The 16,941-nt window shown below is 41.5% G+C and overlaps 1 protein-coding gene across 1 annotated transcript in view; it reads right to left on the reverse strand.

Moving 5' to 3' along the window:
* The window catches only part of LOC149456626 (tyrosine-protein kinase Fer-like), a gene marked incomplete at its 5' end in the record, with an annotated part of 188,293 nt that overhangs the window by 124,370 nt on the left and 46,982 nt on the right, over positions 1-16,941 (reverse strand). Inside the window, 2 exons of the mRNA XM_089684752.1 lie at positions 9,311-9,405; positions 12,925-13,040. Of these exons, the coding sequence (XP_089540878.1) occupies positions 9,311-9,405; positions 12,925-13,040 (211 nt within the window). The remainder of the gene's footprint in view (positions 1-9,310; positions 9,406-12,924; positions 13,041-16,941) is intronic.

The raw sequence follows: 16,941 nt of genomic DNA on the forward strand, positions 1-16,941 counted from the left end.
GTGGCCTGAGGTCCCAACGTCATCTAGTGGGCCCAGCACCATAGAACTCAATTGGCATTTGCCACTGAACACCAGAATTGGCAGGTCTGCCACTGGCGCTCTGCGCTTTTCACAGATGAGAGTAGGTTTACCCTGAGCACACGTGACAGACGTGAAGGGGTCTGGAGAAGCCGTGGAGAACATTATACTGCCTGTAACATCGTTCAACATGACCATTTTGGTGGCGGGTCAGTGATGGTCTGGAGAGGCATATCCATGGAGGGACGCACAGACCTATACAGTCTAGATAATGGCACACTGACTGCCATTAGGTATCGGGATGAAATCCTTGGACCCATTGTCAGATCATACGCTGGTGCCTTGGGTCCTGGGTTCCTCCTGGTGCACGACAATGCCGGGCTTCATGTGGCAAGAGTATGCAGGCAGTTCCTAGAGGATGAAGGAATTGACACCAGTGAATAACCCTCATGCTTGCCTGACCTAAATCCGATACCAATGAATGGCCCGCACACTCCCCTGACCTAAATCCAAAAGAACACCTCTGGGATATCATATTTGGGTCCATCCAATGTTGCCAGGTTGCACCTCAGACTGGTCCAGCTCTGGGAGGAAATACCCCAGGACACCATCTGTCGTCTCATTCGGAGCATGCCACAATGTTGTTAGGCATGCATACGAGCACATGGGGGCCATACAAACTACTGAGTACCATTTTGAGTTGATGCAATGAAATTTCAGCAAAATGGACTAGCCTGCTGCATCATTTTTTCACGTTGATTTTTGGGGTGTCTTTGAATTCAGTCCTCTGTAGGTTGATCATTTTCATTTCCATCAAATAATGGAGCATCCTTGTGTTCCTAACACATTATCAGGTTCATATCCGTATAGAAATTCAGCATATTTTTCCCCATTGAGATCTGATGTGTTTTAAAAGTGTTCCTTTAATTTTTATGAGCAGTATATTTACACACACCTTTCTCCTGCTCCCTTCAGAGGACTCCCCTATTAACAACATGAATCAGACATCGGTTTATGCAGCTGCAGGTAGGAAGCTATGAAACACTATGGGGAAACCACAGCTGTATAGACAAATCCACTTGGTCCTAATTTGACAGGCATGCCAGGACATGTAAGTGGCCCTGACAGTAGATCGTGTGCTTTCGGGGCCAATCACCTGCCCCTGCATACCTGTCAAATTAGGATGAACAACCATGTGAAGAAGACCTTAAGCATGAAAAACATGGTTTGTAAGTAATACGTTTCTGTTGTGCGTCAGTCTTTAGAAAACTAATATTAATGTGCAACCATGAAGCTGGTATGGCTACACACTATATTACATGTCTGATTGTAATACATAAATAGGACAAAAAAAAACATCAGGTTAAAAACCAGCCAAGCCCTCTGATGTGGCCCATGGCCTCAAACAGGGGAAGTGCATGCCCATGGTCTGGGATGGTGTATCAGCAAGCCCAGATCATGATCAACAGGTTGCCGACACATCATCCCAGAGCATTAGAGTACATGGAGCCGGCATCTGCAGCAGAGGAATCAAGCGGCTGCTGAAGGAGCAGGAGCCGCAAAAAGAAAAGCTTTTGATTAAAATCTTGTCAATTTACCCGCCAGAATACTCCTTTGTCTTGCCAAAGATCTTCATATTCATAGACTTTATGAATTGTCTCATAGGCTGGTCTCACTAGCATGCAGTCTGAAAAGTATCTATTGTAACCTCTGTTATCTGAATGCTGCAGTAATAGACAACAAGCATGTGTTTGTGTTTTCTATGTCAATATGTCATTCCTGATGGTGTTTCTCCCAACAGAGGAGCCACAGTAGTGTTACTGAAAAGGAGGATCTAGGAATGCGCCTTAAGTGACAGACCACATTCCTACTATGCAAATCTAGTTCTGAATTTGAAAAATGTGAGACAGGAAATCAACATATTAGATTCACTACACACAACCCTGGAATACTGAAGTCCCTCTAAGCAGAAGAAAGCAGTTGATGTACAGGTATCAGGAGGGGGGAGCTGCACCCAGGTTTTTTTACCTTCATGCATGCAAACGCTCTCCCTTTAGAACCACTTTAATATGTTGGTAAGGATTCTAATCTTTCTAAAAAAAATGTGAAACAAATTAGCGCCTGAAGCTGACCTCCAGACTCACCTTATTCTTTCAACAGTTGCACAGGCGCCTTTCCTGTATGGAAAATGCTTAGTCTGATTTTGCTGCACACTGTAAACTTATAATCAAATAATATTTGAGCATAACTTATGTCAAACAAGACTGAAAACCATCTGGGGTGTCTTTTATACAGATTACATGCTTTGTGTTGAAAAGTCAAAAGGAAGGACACGTGTAACCAAATCCAACATCTACCGTCACAGTCATAATGTGCAGTGTAATCAGACTAAGCATTTTCAGTTAGGAGAAGAGCTTTTACAAAGAATAAAAGGTAAGGCTGGAGTTCAACTTCAAGATCTAATTTGTTTCTTGTGTTCTTAAAAAAAATTACATGGTGGTTGATGGTGGCTTCACTTCCCTTTCATTCTAAGACACAGGCTAAAGTGGTGTGACATAGCCAGGAAGGGCGTGGCACTGGCAGGAATCTGCCCACACCATGTTACTGCCAAAAAAAAAAAAAAGATTTCATTTGAAATATATATATATTTGTATGACAATTTAAAACCGTTTATTGATATTTAATTTTAACTCTGTATTCCAAAGGCTTGTTTTTTTTTTTGTTTTTTTTTTAACATGTGACCAGTACCAGAAGATTAGAAGCTCCTGCTGCCACTGTTTCCCTACAGACAGGCTGGGAAAGAGCTTGGTTATGTGACAGCTGTGTATCAATTAGGAAAAAAAAGATTTACAGCTGTGCTCAAAAGATTTGCATACCATTGGAGAATTAGCAATATACCGTAGGTACCAGTTTTAAAGAAAACATCAGTGAGCAGGCAAAACATATTTCTTTTATTTCTTATGGGATGCATATTCAACTGTAGGTCATAACACAATGGCACAAACATAAAACAAAATATGGCAGCAAGTAAATAAATGAAATGACCCATTCAAAAGTCTTCATAACCTTAGTTCTTAATATTGTGCATTGCCCACATTAGCATCAATGACAGTATGTAGCCTTTTGTAATAGCGGTCTATGAGGCCACAAATAGTTGTCTATGAGGCCATTAGTACAGTGTCAGTGCTTTTTATTAGCACTGATCACTGTATAGGTGTCGCTGGGGATGTCAGTGACACCAAGTCAGTTCCCGCAGTGCAAGAATGCCCGCCGCAGTCCCGCTATAAGTCATTTAAAAAAAATTTAAAATTCCAGTATACCATTTGTAAACGCTATAACTTTCATGTAAACCAATTAAGTTACACATATTGAGATTTATTTTTTTTTTAGCAAAGACATGTAGCAGAATACATTTTGACCTAAATTATGATGAAATTTAATTTTTACATTTTTTACTGGACGTGTTTAATAATAGCAAAAAGTTAAAAATATAGGGTTTTTTTTTTTCAAAAATTGTTGGTTTTTTTGTTTTTAGCACAAAAGACAAAAAACACACAGGTGAAATCTCTCCGAAAGAAAGCTCTATTTGTGGGGGAAAAAAAGAAGTAAAGTAATGCAGCGCCGTATCGCATAAAAAGGCCTGGTTAGGAAGGGGGGTAAATCCTCTGGAGGGTAAGTGGTTAAGGTCAGGAGACTTTTCACCTTTTTCTGCTGTAGCCACTGGAGGGTCAACTTGACCTTGTGCATAGGGTCCCTGTCGTGCTGGAAAGTCCATGAAGAATGCAAATTGCCAGGATTTTCTGATAACATGCTGCATTCATCTTGCAATCAATTTTCACAAGATAACCTGTGCCTTTAGAGTTCTCACACTCTTAAGATAACTTTACCATGCCACCATGCTTCACGGTAAGGATGGTATTTTTGTCACTGTCGACTCCTCTACAAACATATCGCTTATGATTGTGACCATAAAGCTCTATTTTGGTCTTGTCACTCCAGATTACAGTGTGCCAGAAGCCATGAGGCGTGTCAAGGTGTTGTCGGGCATGTTATAACCGGCCTTTTTTTGTGGCATTGGTGCCGTAAAGGCTTCTTTTTGGCAACTTGACCATGAGGCTAATTTTTGTTCAAGTATCATCGTATTGCGCTCTTTGAAACAATCACACCATCCCTTTCCAGAGCATCCTGTATTTCTCCTGAGGTTACCTGTGCTTTTTTCTTTGTATCTCAAACAATTCTTCTGGCAGTTGTGGCTGCAATCTTTCTTGGTCTACCTGACCTTGGATTGGTATCAAGAGATCCCCAAAATTTCCACTTCCTAATAAGGGATTGAACAGTACTGACTGGCATATTCAATGGCTTTGGATACCTTTTTACATTCTTTTCCATCTTTATAAAGTTCCACTACCTTGTTATATTGGTCTTTTGACAGTTCTCTTCTGTTCCCCATGGCTCAGTAGCTAGCCTGCTCAGTGCATCCACATGAGAGCTAACAAACTCATTGACTATTTATACCCAGATGCGAACTGCAATTTAAAAAGTCAGAGATGTGGAAAATGAACCTTTAATTGCTATTTTAACCTGTGTGTGTCACTTTGTGTATCTGTACCAAGGCAAAACATTCCAGAGTATGTATACTTTTGATCAGGACCATTTGGGTGGTTTCTGTTATGAATTAAAAACTATGTGATAAGGACTGGCTTCATATGATCACTACCTGAAAGTGGAGGGAAAGCCTAATAGCTTACATTATTGATTGCAGGACAGAATTTAACTAAGTTCAGTTGTATGTCTCAAAATAAAAAAAAAAAATCAGCCAGTGGGTGTTTTTACTGAAGGCTAGTGACATAACTTCCAGAAGTGACACTGTTTATGTGTTGTCAATGGGCATATACAGGATGGAAGGAGTGGTTCCTTGGCGAGTGCTCTCTCATGAATGAGAAAATTAAGAAATAAAGAAAAATTAACATGGGAGGGCTGGGAGGTCCAGTGCACATGTATAATATAGCTGTGCAAGGTTTTGAATCAAGATTACCACAAAAGAAGGGAACTGGATGCAGGGGGAACTGTCAGTATAGCCAGAAGTGCTATGGGGTCCACTTTGTAGTGTGAGTGTAACATACAGCAAGCAAAAACGCCACTATTCCACTTTGTAGTGTGAGTGTAGCGCACAGCAAGCAGAAACTCCACAATTCCACCGTGTAGTGCGAGTGTAACACACAGCAACCAGAAACTCCACAATTCCACCGTGTAGTGTGAATGTAACGCACAGCAACCAGAAACTCCACAATTCCACCGTGTAGTGCGAGTGTAACGCACAGCAAGCAGAAATTCCACCGTGTAGTGTGAGTGTAACGCACAGCAACCAGAAAACCACACAGTTTTATCTTGTAGTGTGAGCTCAGCTCAGTCTACAATGAACACTATACCTGAACTCCACATGATTCCAGATGGAAAGAACAGGAGCGGGTTTATTCAAACATCTGCTGGATATCTCACACAGACTGAGAACGGTTTCAGGAAGTGCCTGACAGCTGTCAAAACGCAGCTGAGCAGTAAAACCATTATCAATTTTGACTGGAATTCCACTTTAAATTAAAGACAGTTTTTGGCATGATCAGTCATATTTTCAATATTAATGCCAAAATTTCATGATTTCTGCCAGGGTATTTAAACTTTTGAGCACAACTGCAGATTTTTGGTTTTTTTTTAGAACTAAAATGCTATAATTAACATAAAGAGAATGGATAATGTAAATTAAACAGTGTGTGTTTAGTATCATTTAATAGAAAAGCAGTGGGACTGGCAGGAACACCAGGGATTTAACATAAAGGAAGCAATACAAAGATAACAGTACAAGGTACAGCAGGCGCATATCAGAAATATGAAATGTTGGATCTACATATTCTTTAAGTAACCTCCATCCATTTCTCATTGGAATTCAATCACTGCAAAATGGTAATATTAAACCTCTCACTCCTAAGAGTATCGCATTTAAAAAAAAAATTTGAACTTGAGCATGAAAATGCTAAAAGAAAGTAGTCTATGAAGAAAAATAATGGAAAAACACAGCAACTGTCATCTTCAACTCTTTGTTTCAAAATTCCTACAAGAACTATTTCATAAACAACATTTTCAGAGAAAACTCTAAAGGGGATAACAACATCACTGTAATGTAGCGTATCATCTCAGGGGCAATGCACAGTGCAACATTATTACCGCTATGTAATCTGCCATCAAGTTCTAAAGCCCAGTAAGAGACAAATTAAAGGAAATAAGTCTCGTTTTGCAGGATTAATATGTGTTAGATGTCTGTATAACTGGGCAGTTCTAACTATTCCATCCTCGTCTGTTGTGGGATGTTAGGCACTAAATGAAACCTTAGACTAAAAGCACACTTGACTGCTGCATTGTAACAGCAGTTTGAAGAAATGCCCAAATACTTTTCACTTAAAAAGGTTCTGCTGAGTTTAAGATGCACTGCCAAACAAGGTTACATTTAAAGTATAAATGAAATTCAAAAATTAATTCACAGTGAATAATACTGAATTCTAATTTCTAAAATTGTCTAGCTTAGTATTGGTTAAGTACAACTAAGTGCATGCCACCTTGTGGACTCATCTTTAATTTACATATGAGAGTTTTACTGAGTACCAGGAGTACAGCTATCACAAAGCTCCCAACGCTCTGACAGGAGAATCACTGCCTTCTCATATAACAATAGCTCTGCTTGCCCTTCCTATCTCTGCTGTCCATTCACAGAAGGATTTGTATTTTGTCAATGAGTGCTCTGTGATTGGGCAGAAGCAGGCAGAGTGTATGCATATGACTCTGCAGCTGCAGGAGCTGAGGCCAGAACACCCAGTGTCAAAGCACCATAAGTTCAGTGATAGCTATACTCTTAGGGCTCACTAAAAATAAAAAATTAAATGGATAAGTTCATGAGGTGGCAGGCACCTCATTGGGTTCAAGCCTCAGTAATCCTGAACATTTTATTAAGTGTATAAACTCCTAGGGTTCAGCTTTAAGAAAAATGCACTACACCAATTTTTTGCAGGTAGAACCAATGAAGTATTCTGTGTATACAAATTACAGTCTACGTTCACCTTTTGCAATTAAATAATTGTACATGATTTTGCAGGTAAAAAAATATGTTTTGTGTTTTTTTAAACCAAGGAGCCTGCAAAACATCAATAGATGGCGGGTTGTATGTCAGACTCCTATAGACACCCTTGACAGCTCTCTGCCTGTAACTCCATACAGGCAGACAGTTACTCAGCTGCAGGACGTGTCAGTTAACTATGAGTTTGTGGAGGCAGACGGGACTTGCAGTTTATTCATTCAAAGATCTGTTTGAATGATTGGCAAGACTGTGTCTTTGGCCGAAGCACATGTGGGTCACACAGATAAGCTGTAGTACTTTATACCTTGGCCTGGCAAGCCCCAGCGCTGTTCTTTTGTCTGAAGCTCCTGTCTGTTGGTGGTTACTCTGCACCTTTGTGAACAATACTGACCTAGTAACTTTGCATTGTATGTAGCGGAGGCAAGTGGCGATGCAACTGCAGCTGACAGCACCTCAGAGTGCTTGACTGGTCGCATGAATAAAGGAGGCCAGCTGGAACCAGGTATAAGGTAAGTATTACATCTTATCTATGCACGTCTAAATTAAACAAGCATTTAACCCTTGCAGTGTGGGTTGGAAAGGTAATGCAATTCCCAAATTTAAGCATTACAAACCCTGCTTATCCAGAAGTATAAACGATGATCCCAGCGGACGTACACTCAGCTAATTGTGGGTAGCCAAACAGTGCCTTTGTTGGACAGAAATTGCAAGTTGTCAGACCTGCCCAGTTTTCTTGTGCTGAACTAGACTCAATCATAGTGGGTACGTGTTCTGTAATTAAAGGAAGTGAGCTGGGCAGAGCTGATACACTGTTCAACAGGTAAAAAATTTTGGGCATAAAATTAGCTAATCTTACATAATTTTGGGGTGCTGAAAACGAAAATGACCATAAAAAATGTTGATTGGCTCTAGTTTCCATGATATATTCACCCATCTAATGACGTAAGCCATTCAAAATTATGATGCAACTTCAGCTGCATATTGCGCAATTGATACTGGTGACCAATAGAAAATTGCATGTATACTGAGATGATGCAATATTAGCCTTTAATTGCATCACTTCACTGCATAAAAGCTGCAGTATCTGTAGCTGATTGTAGTTCGACAGCGTCTTTACATTTCGTTTTATGCTTATATAGGCTACTCAGTAATGCCTCGAACTTGTGTGAATAAAGCAGATAATTTCTGCTATATCTGCGGTGAAATAACTTTTATCTCACAAAAAAGGAGGATAACAGGAATGATTAAGAAAGCCTACAACTTGTATTTTGGCTGCAAGATAGGAGACCAGGACAAGAGCTGGGCACCACATATATACTGCAATTCTTGTGGGAAAGCACTGGAGCAATGGTTGAATGGAAAAAATGCATCTATGCCTTTCGCTGTGCCAATGATTTGGAGAGAGCCAACAGATCATGTTAGTAATTGTTACTTTTGTATGGTGCCTCCAATTGTAAAAGGGCTAAATAAGAAGAAAAAGTTATCTGTGCACTATCCAAATATTCCATCGGCAATACGTCCAGTTCCTCATGGAGAGGGGCTACCAATTCCTTAAGCACCAGAATCCTTCGTGGTTGAGTCAAGTGAGGAAGAACCTGAAGCGTGTAGTCACGTGCAGTTGTAAGAGATAGCCCTTTCCTCGAATACAAGAGAAAAGCCAAGAGAAGCAAAACCGACACAAACTGAAGACAAAACTAGTGAGAATCCTAAGTATTAAAATGATTCAACTTAGCTTATGGCTATAATTTTTATTGGTAATCCTATGCAATATATTATGCCATTTAGGATTTGTTATGTAGTCAATATCACTTGCTTTATATTTGTGGAAAGACATCTATCTATATAATTATTGTGCATTATGTAGTCATTACGCCTATAGTAGAAAACTTTCCGTTTACAGAAAAACTAGAGCCAATTGACAAATTTCATTGTTATATTTGAACTCAGAATGTGAAATTCATTAAGAAATGGATCCTTTTGTTTCCAAAACTGGCAAAAAATAAAAATTTGTTGAACAGTGTAATCGTGACGGAGAAAACTTCTCAATGCACAGCTCTGGCTTTCTTACAGGTATTTTTTTTGCAGTTATCTAAAAGACATCATTAAATGCTTTCACTGGTATATTTAACAGACCAAAAGCGAGTAAATACACATTTGAATGCAACTTACCTGGCACAAGTTCCATGACAATATATATTGGTTGTCGCTGTGTACACACACCAATGAGTTTCACAATATTGACATGGTCATATTGCTTCAGTATCCTGTGTAAGAATAACAAAACAAAAAATATATATATATTTTAGAATGAGATTAGCCAATACAGCATGCTCTGCAGCTCCACTTCTCAAAGGGATGCGGCAAAGCCAGGACCATTAAGGGATGATGAATTTGCTTGCACAACCTTATCTATTTCACTAGAGCAAATCTAGTGGTAGTATAGTGAACACAGCCCTAAAAGATCTAAAGGTGAATGCTAAGGTGAGAAGTAGGGCCAGACCATACAAGCAATTCTGGAGTTTTACTAATTAGGAGCAGTGGTTCCCAGCCTTAGTCCTCAAGTACCCCCAATGGTGCATATTTTCAGGATTTCCATAACCTTTCACAAGTGCTCTAAATCATTGTCAATGGCTAGGTATTTCCAGCAGCTATTTCTATCGAAGAGAAATTTCCAAAACATGATGTGTTGGGAGTACTTGTGGACTGAGGTTGGAAACCACTGGACTAGATCATTAAACAATCTGGTTGGTCATTTTCCCATTCATATTTGAAAGAACCTAAAAATCAGGTGGCAAGATAAATAGGATGCAATTGTCACATATACTGTTCCTCCTGACAGTGTGATATCTGAATAGAAATCAGTTGGCTGTGGGAGTTTACAGCTCCAAAATGATTCTACAGATAAAAAAAACTTAAAGGCAAGATAACCTTTAAAAAAAATAAATAAATAAATGCACGTTTTTGCAGGTAAAAAGAAAATATTAATTTATTTTCAACAGGAGCCTGCAGGGTATTGCACCCATGATCAGTGGACTGCCGATGTAGTGTCAGACTCCTGCAGACACTTCCTACAGCTCTCTGTCTGTACCGCTAAGCAGGCTTTCAGTTACTGATCAACAGGAAAATACAATTATTGATGAATGTGCTGATAGGACAAAACTTTACAGAGTACCACACAGCTATGCCCATTTTAAAAGTCACAGTGTTTGTGGGGGAGAGGAACTCCTCTTTTGGGGGGGTGCGCTCAAGGGGTGAGGGTTTGGGAGCTTAGCAACATGTTACACTCTAAATAGAGGTTTAACATGTTGTCAATGGTGGGGATAGCCTTCAATCTGTCCCAGTTATCAGCTCCTTATCAGAACCTTTTCTACTGCTGCTAATGAAATCATTTGTTCGCTGTCTCCACAGAAGTCAATTTTGGCTCCAAAGGTTTTAGGTATAAGTGGCACACTAATACCTCAACCGCTTAGTTTTACCTTGCCCCAGCTGCATGTGTAAACAAAGCCTAAGAAGAAAATGACATTACTTTCAAACACAGAGGTTTTCAGGAAGGTGTTATTTAATGTACAGAAAGAAATAAACTGGACTATATATATTTTTAATTTTTTTGGCTGCTGTTCACTGCTACTTGCAAGTGAGGTGAATTTTTCAGGTTAAATGACTAATATAGTTTCTTGCTTTGTGGAGACGGCAGGAGAGTGTGAGATGCATCATTATTTTCCCTTAAACATGTTTCCAAGAGCTCCAATATCTTTAAGCATCATTAATATTCGCCCTAGTTACATCATGAAAGATTCTTACAAATTTGTCTACAGCACATGCAACAAAACGCAGTATTACCGTATTTTTCGCTCCATAAGACGCACTTTTTTCCCCAAAAAAAGGGGGGAAAAAATATCAGTGCGTCTTATAGAGCGAATATAAAGCGGCCGGTCCGGTATTTCTGCCACCACCATGTCAGAATACAGGGCCGGCCGCTCAGCTGTTCTCTCCTGCAGGGCCTTATCTGTTCCTCACTCCAGCGCTGCACAGTCTTCCCGCGCTGGCTTCTGTGACAGCCGGGTGCCCACTGCGCATGTGCTGCGCTTTGTGAATGATCCGGTGTCTTCTGGGACACATGAAAGGTCCCAGAAGGCGCCGGGCCATTCACAAAGCGCAGCGCTTCTCGCAAATGCGCAGTGGGCACCCGGCTGTCACAGAAGCCGGCCCGGGAAGAGGGAAGGAAGGACAACTCCGCGAAAGTAGGAGCGGGTACCTGTCAAATTCAGGTACCCGCTCCCCCTCCCTCCCCAAAGGTCAGCAGTCTCTGGTCATCCCCTGCACTGTCTGCAGTCTCTGGTCATCTGTACTATGTCCGCAGTCTCTGGTCATTCCCTGCACTGTCTGCAGTCTCTGGTCATCCCCTGTACTGTCTGCAGTCTCTGGTCATCCCCTGTACTGTGTCCGCAGTCTCTGGTCATCTCCTGTACTGTGTCCGCAGTCTCTGGTCATCTCCTGTACTGTGTCCGCAGTCTCTGGTCATCTCCTGTACTGTGTCCGCAGTCTCTGGTCATCTCCTGTACTGTGTCCGCAGTCTCTGGTCATCTCCTGTACTGTGTCCGCAGTCTCTGGTCATCTCCTGTACTGTGTCCGCAGTCTCTGGTCATCTCCTGTACTGTGTCCGCAGTCTCTGGTCATCTCCTGTACTGTGTCCGCAGTCTCTGGTCATCTCCTGTACTGTGTCCGCAGTCTCTGGTCATCTCCTGTACTGTGTCCGCAGTCTCTGGTCATCTCCTGTACTGTGTCCGCAGTCTCTGGTCATCTCCTGTACTGTGTCCGCAGTCTCTGGTCATCTCCTGTACTGTGTCCGCAGTCTCTGGTCATCTCCTGTACTGTGTCCGCAGTCTCTGGTCATCTCCTGTACTGTGTCCGCAGTCTCTGGTCATCTCCTGTACTGTGTCCGCAGTCTCTGGTCATCTCCTGTACTGTGTCCGCAGTCTCTGGTCATCTCCTGTACTGTGTCCGCAGTCTCTGGTCATCTCCTGTACTGTGTCCGCAGTCTCTGGTCATCTCCTGTACTGTGTCCGCAGTCTCTGGTCATCTCCTGTACTGTGTCCGCAGTCTCTGGTCATCTCCTGTACTGTGTCCGCAGTCTCTGGTCATCTCCTGTACTGTGTCCGCAGTCTCTGGTCATCTCCTGTACTGTGTCCGCAGTCTCTGGTCATCTCCTGTACTGTGTCCGCAGTCTCTGGTCATCCCCTGTACTGTGTCCGCAGTCACTGGTCATCTCCTGTACTGTGTCCGCAGTCTCTGGTCATCTCCTGTACTGTGTCCGCAGTCTCTGGTCATCCCCTGTACTGTGTCCGCAGTCTCTGGTCATCCCCTGTACTGTGTCCGCAGTCTCTGGTCATCTCCTGTACTGTGTCCGCAGTCTCTGGTCATCTCCTGTACTGTGTCCGCAGTCTCTGGATATCTCCTGTACTGTGTCCGCAGTCTCTGGTCATCCCCTGTACTGTGTCCGCAGTCTCTGGTCATCCCCTGTACTGTGTCTGCAGTCCATTGGTTCAGAATATTTTTTTTTTTCTTGTTTTTCCCCTCTAAAACCTAGGTGCGTCTTATGGTCAGGTGCGTCTTATGGAGCGATAAATACGGTAATTCAGTCCCTACTGAAAGACACAGTAACCAATTAAGATGGTCAGACTGCTGCTTAATATTGGTTAAACACAGTATATGGCTGTACATTGTAAGCGAGTCCACAGTCTTTTTTTTTTTTTTTTTTAAATATAAAACTAAACTCAACTCACCTGGCTTCAGATAAGAATTTTATTTTTAGCTCCTGAGGAAGATCTTCCTTGCACGTTTTCACAGCGACTGGCGTTTTATCTTTTAGGGTTCCCTTGTAAACTTCACCAAAATTGCCCTATAGCAAATTAAAATTGGTGATATTAGTCAAGATCACATACTGGATTCTTTTCAATCCATTCTTCTTCTTGATCGACTATCTATAAAGATTCAAGAATAAACATCACCATGGCATTTACAGAACTACAGATTGTTTGCAATTTCCAGCAGCTTCCCATGCCATTTCTAAAATTTCCCCTTGCTCATTCAACAGAGAATCAGCATCCATGCTGCTTAACTGTGCAGTTATCCAGCAGGTGACACCGTAAGCCGAAAAGCTGAAATGGAGCTGCAATGTTGAAGGGTCAAAAGAAAGATAAAAGTGCCACACTGCAAGATAGATTCTGAAGAGTTTGATACAAGAAACAAAATCATATGCATTTTGGCGGGTGAGGCTAAATATAAAAAAAACCCCACAATATAGAATATAAAAGAATAATAGACGTATACATAAAAATATGCATTTTTATTACACATTTCTATAGGTATATTTTTTGGTATTTTAATAGATTAAACCCTGATAAAGGAGGCCCATTCTGATCCCCAAAAACGCATTGGCTTTTTTCTTGGAATAAAATAGCACCTCTCCTCTCCTCGTCTGGCTATGCAGTGTGACAGGGATGACTAAGGCTAGGTCAGTGTTTCTCAACTCCAGTCCTCATGGACCCCCAACAGGTCATGTTTTCAGGATTTCCCTCAGATGAAACAGCTGTGGTAATTACTAAGGCAGTGAAACTGATCAAATCACCTGTGCAAAATAATGGAAATCCTGAAAACATGACCTGTTGGGGGTCCATGAGGACTGGAGTTGAGAAACACTGGGCTAGGTTCACACCTATGCAATTTGGGTATGATCCGTTTCTGCAGTGTGTTTTGCGTTTTTGCACATGCGTTTTTGACATTTTGCCGTTTTCTTGTTGCTAGGCAGATTTAAAACACAAAACGCATCAAACACGCATAAAAATACGTGGCAGAAACGCACTACATGCTTTTCTGCAACGTTTCCATTGAAGTCTTTAGAAACAAAAACGCTTTGCGTTTACAAAAGTCCCTGACCCATAGGAAATCATGTTAAATGGACTGTAGTGCGTTTCTGCAAAACGCTGCGGAAAAAGCTTAGGTGTGAACTTTGGGATGGCCTAATGCACTGAACATGCAAAAGCAACAACAAGCCCAAACCCAAAAACAGAACAAAGTAAACACCCCCACAGAACCACCTGCAGGACATTATGACCAAAACTGGCATCTGCAAAGGCAAGAACATCTACCAGGTATAATTTAGGAAACTTGGGAACAGAGGACCAGGTGGCAGCCTTACAAATGAGAACAGTTAAAACTTGTTGCTGAATTGCGCAGGAAGTACTGACTGGTAGAATGAGCCTTGAAATGAGAAACCTTGCTCTTCATGCCAGAGGCCTGAGAAATGCACCAAGAAATCGTGGAAATGGAAAGCCTGTTCCTTACAATGATTCCAAATATACTAGAACAACACTGACCACATGCAGAAATGGAAAAAAAACATTTCCGAAGGATGCTTTGGGTTGGGATAAAAAAGGATATCCTGGGTTCAGGTAAACAGGAAGAAACTACCTTAGGAAAGAGGACCAAGACCTTAGCAAAAACCTATCCCAAAGGAAGACCAAGAAAGACGCTTTTACAGGAGATTGCTGTCGGCTTTAAGACTATACCAGCCTAAATAGTGGTTAGCAAAAGACAACCTTGCATGTAAACAACAAAAGAATACCCCTGATGGGTTCACAAAGAGCATTTTGCTAAAAAGACAACAGAAAATTAAGGTCCCATGGGATCAAATGGGAGCCGATTATGTGGAACTTGACCCCATGACAAGTGCCTTACCAAGGAATAAGAAGCAAGAGTCCTTTGGAAAAGCAAGGCCAACATCCGACCCTTAATGGCACTTAAAGGTGGACTCCAGGCTTACTTTTCACTTTAAATAGCTTGTCTGGGCCAAGGTGGCCCAATAGAACTATTTCCTTTACTAATTGATGCAGGTGCTTTGAGCGCTGTATAAACTGTATGTAGCATCAGCTACATGCAATGCACAGGCGCGTGTTCTAGCAGTGGTAAAATGATTTCCCATCTGCTGCTAGCACAAAATCGAGATGGGCGGAGTCTCTCTCAGCCATTCACTGGAAGCCTTGTATTTTTATATGTGAATTCAAGGCTTCCACTGGAACAGGTGGGTGGATGATATCCCAATCTTTACCTCAGCAAATTAGAGGAAGCCTTGTATTCACTGGTAAAAATACGACAGAATGGCTGAGAAGCACTCAACACAAATCAATTTTTTTCCGGCAGCAAACAGGAACTCTCCGCACTGCTGTGGATTAACAGTGCTGCATACTGTGTGTAGCTGATGCTAGTAGCTGTAGCTCATGCCAGCTTGGCCCAAATTATTTAAAGTGAACGCACATCTGAGGTTTGGGGTTAAGGTCAGAGACAACTTCAGACCAGACTGAAGAAAAGCAAACACTTTTGTAAATACTTTGACAACAGTGGAAAGGATGAATAGCAGTGCCTGAAAGGCAAAGTGTTGAGACCCTCAAGGTCTAAAATAATCCAGAAATCACCACTTGGATTAAGAACCATAAGGATGTTTGAATAGGAGCTGTGAAACCTCCTCTTCTTGAACTGGCACAATGTCACCCTGAAAAAGGAACATTTCCAGCACTGCAAAGAAAACTTCTCTTTTCTTAAGCACCAAAGAGACATTTGAGCATATACTGCATGGAAGGTGAAAGCATCAGAATTCCGGCGTATAACCTCTGGAGACTACACAGCACACCCATTTATCTGTGATTTCCTGAGCCCAGACAGACTCAATGGCAGAGCACCATCTCTTCACCAGTAACAGTGGGGGTGCCCCTTCACTAGGAAGCGGGCTACTCTCAACAGTGGGAACTTTTTGGGTTCTAGTTCTTCTCGCAGAACTTAGTGGTGAGCTTCTGCTTGTAGTTACATAGTATAATGTAGCACAACCAATAAGGGAAAAAAAATATATAATCCTATATACACAATTCTATACCCACAGTTGATCCAGAGGAAGGAAAAAAACCCCAATAAACATGAACCAATTTGCTCCAGCAGGGGAAAAAAAAAATCCTTTCTGATCCCCCAAGAGGTAATCGGATATTCCCTGGATTAACTTTACATACAAGTATCCAGTTGTATTATGTATAACTAGGAAAAATATTAAGGTTTTTCTTTTTTTTTTTTTTTCTTAAACAATCTACTGAGCTGGCCAGAACTAGCTCTTGAGGGAGTCTATTACACAGTTTTCACCATATTTGGAGCATTTTCCTTCAGGTGTAAAGATTTTCCCCTGGTCTTCTGTGATGACCTTAAAGTGAATAACTTAACACCAAGTTTACTATATGGACCACTTATGTATTTTTACATGTTGATCATATCCCCCCTTAATCTCCTCTTCTCAAAAGAGAATAAATTCAGTTCCTCTAATCTTTCCTCATAGCTGAACTCTTCCATACCTCCTGTAGGCTGAGGCTTGTGCCTCATGAAAGGACTGCTTCCCAGAAGTTGAAAACGGCTCCTGTTTCTTTTTTAATTGTAGGCTTTGCCACCTTCCTCAGGGACAGCAGTGAGCATTTAACCATAGTCACCTTCTGCATCAAAGGATGACATAAGGGCTCATCCTCAAAAGGGCAGCCACTCAAGTTGCTTCTTACAGAAAGGTTCAGCTGACCAGTATTTAAGCCACAGGATCTAACTCATATGTATGGACATGACACCCAGTCTAGACAGTTGCCAAAAATGTAATCTTACAAGGCATTTTGAAAGTCACTGACCACATGTTGTGAGGCTTAACCCACCCTTACTGAACACAGTTACAGCAGTGTAGTACTCAGCCAGCAGACACAGGAAATAGACAGCAAAACACC

This window comes from Staurois parvus, unplaced genomic scaffold (assembly GCF_062004578.1).
Source record: "Staurois parvus isolate SC_StPar_1 unplaced genomic scaffold, SC_StPar_1.0 ptg000354l, whole genome shotgun sequence".
Taxonomy (NCBI): domain Eukaryota; kingdom Metazoa; phylum Chordata; class Amphibia; order Anura; family Ranidae; genus Staurois; species Staurois parvus.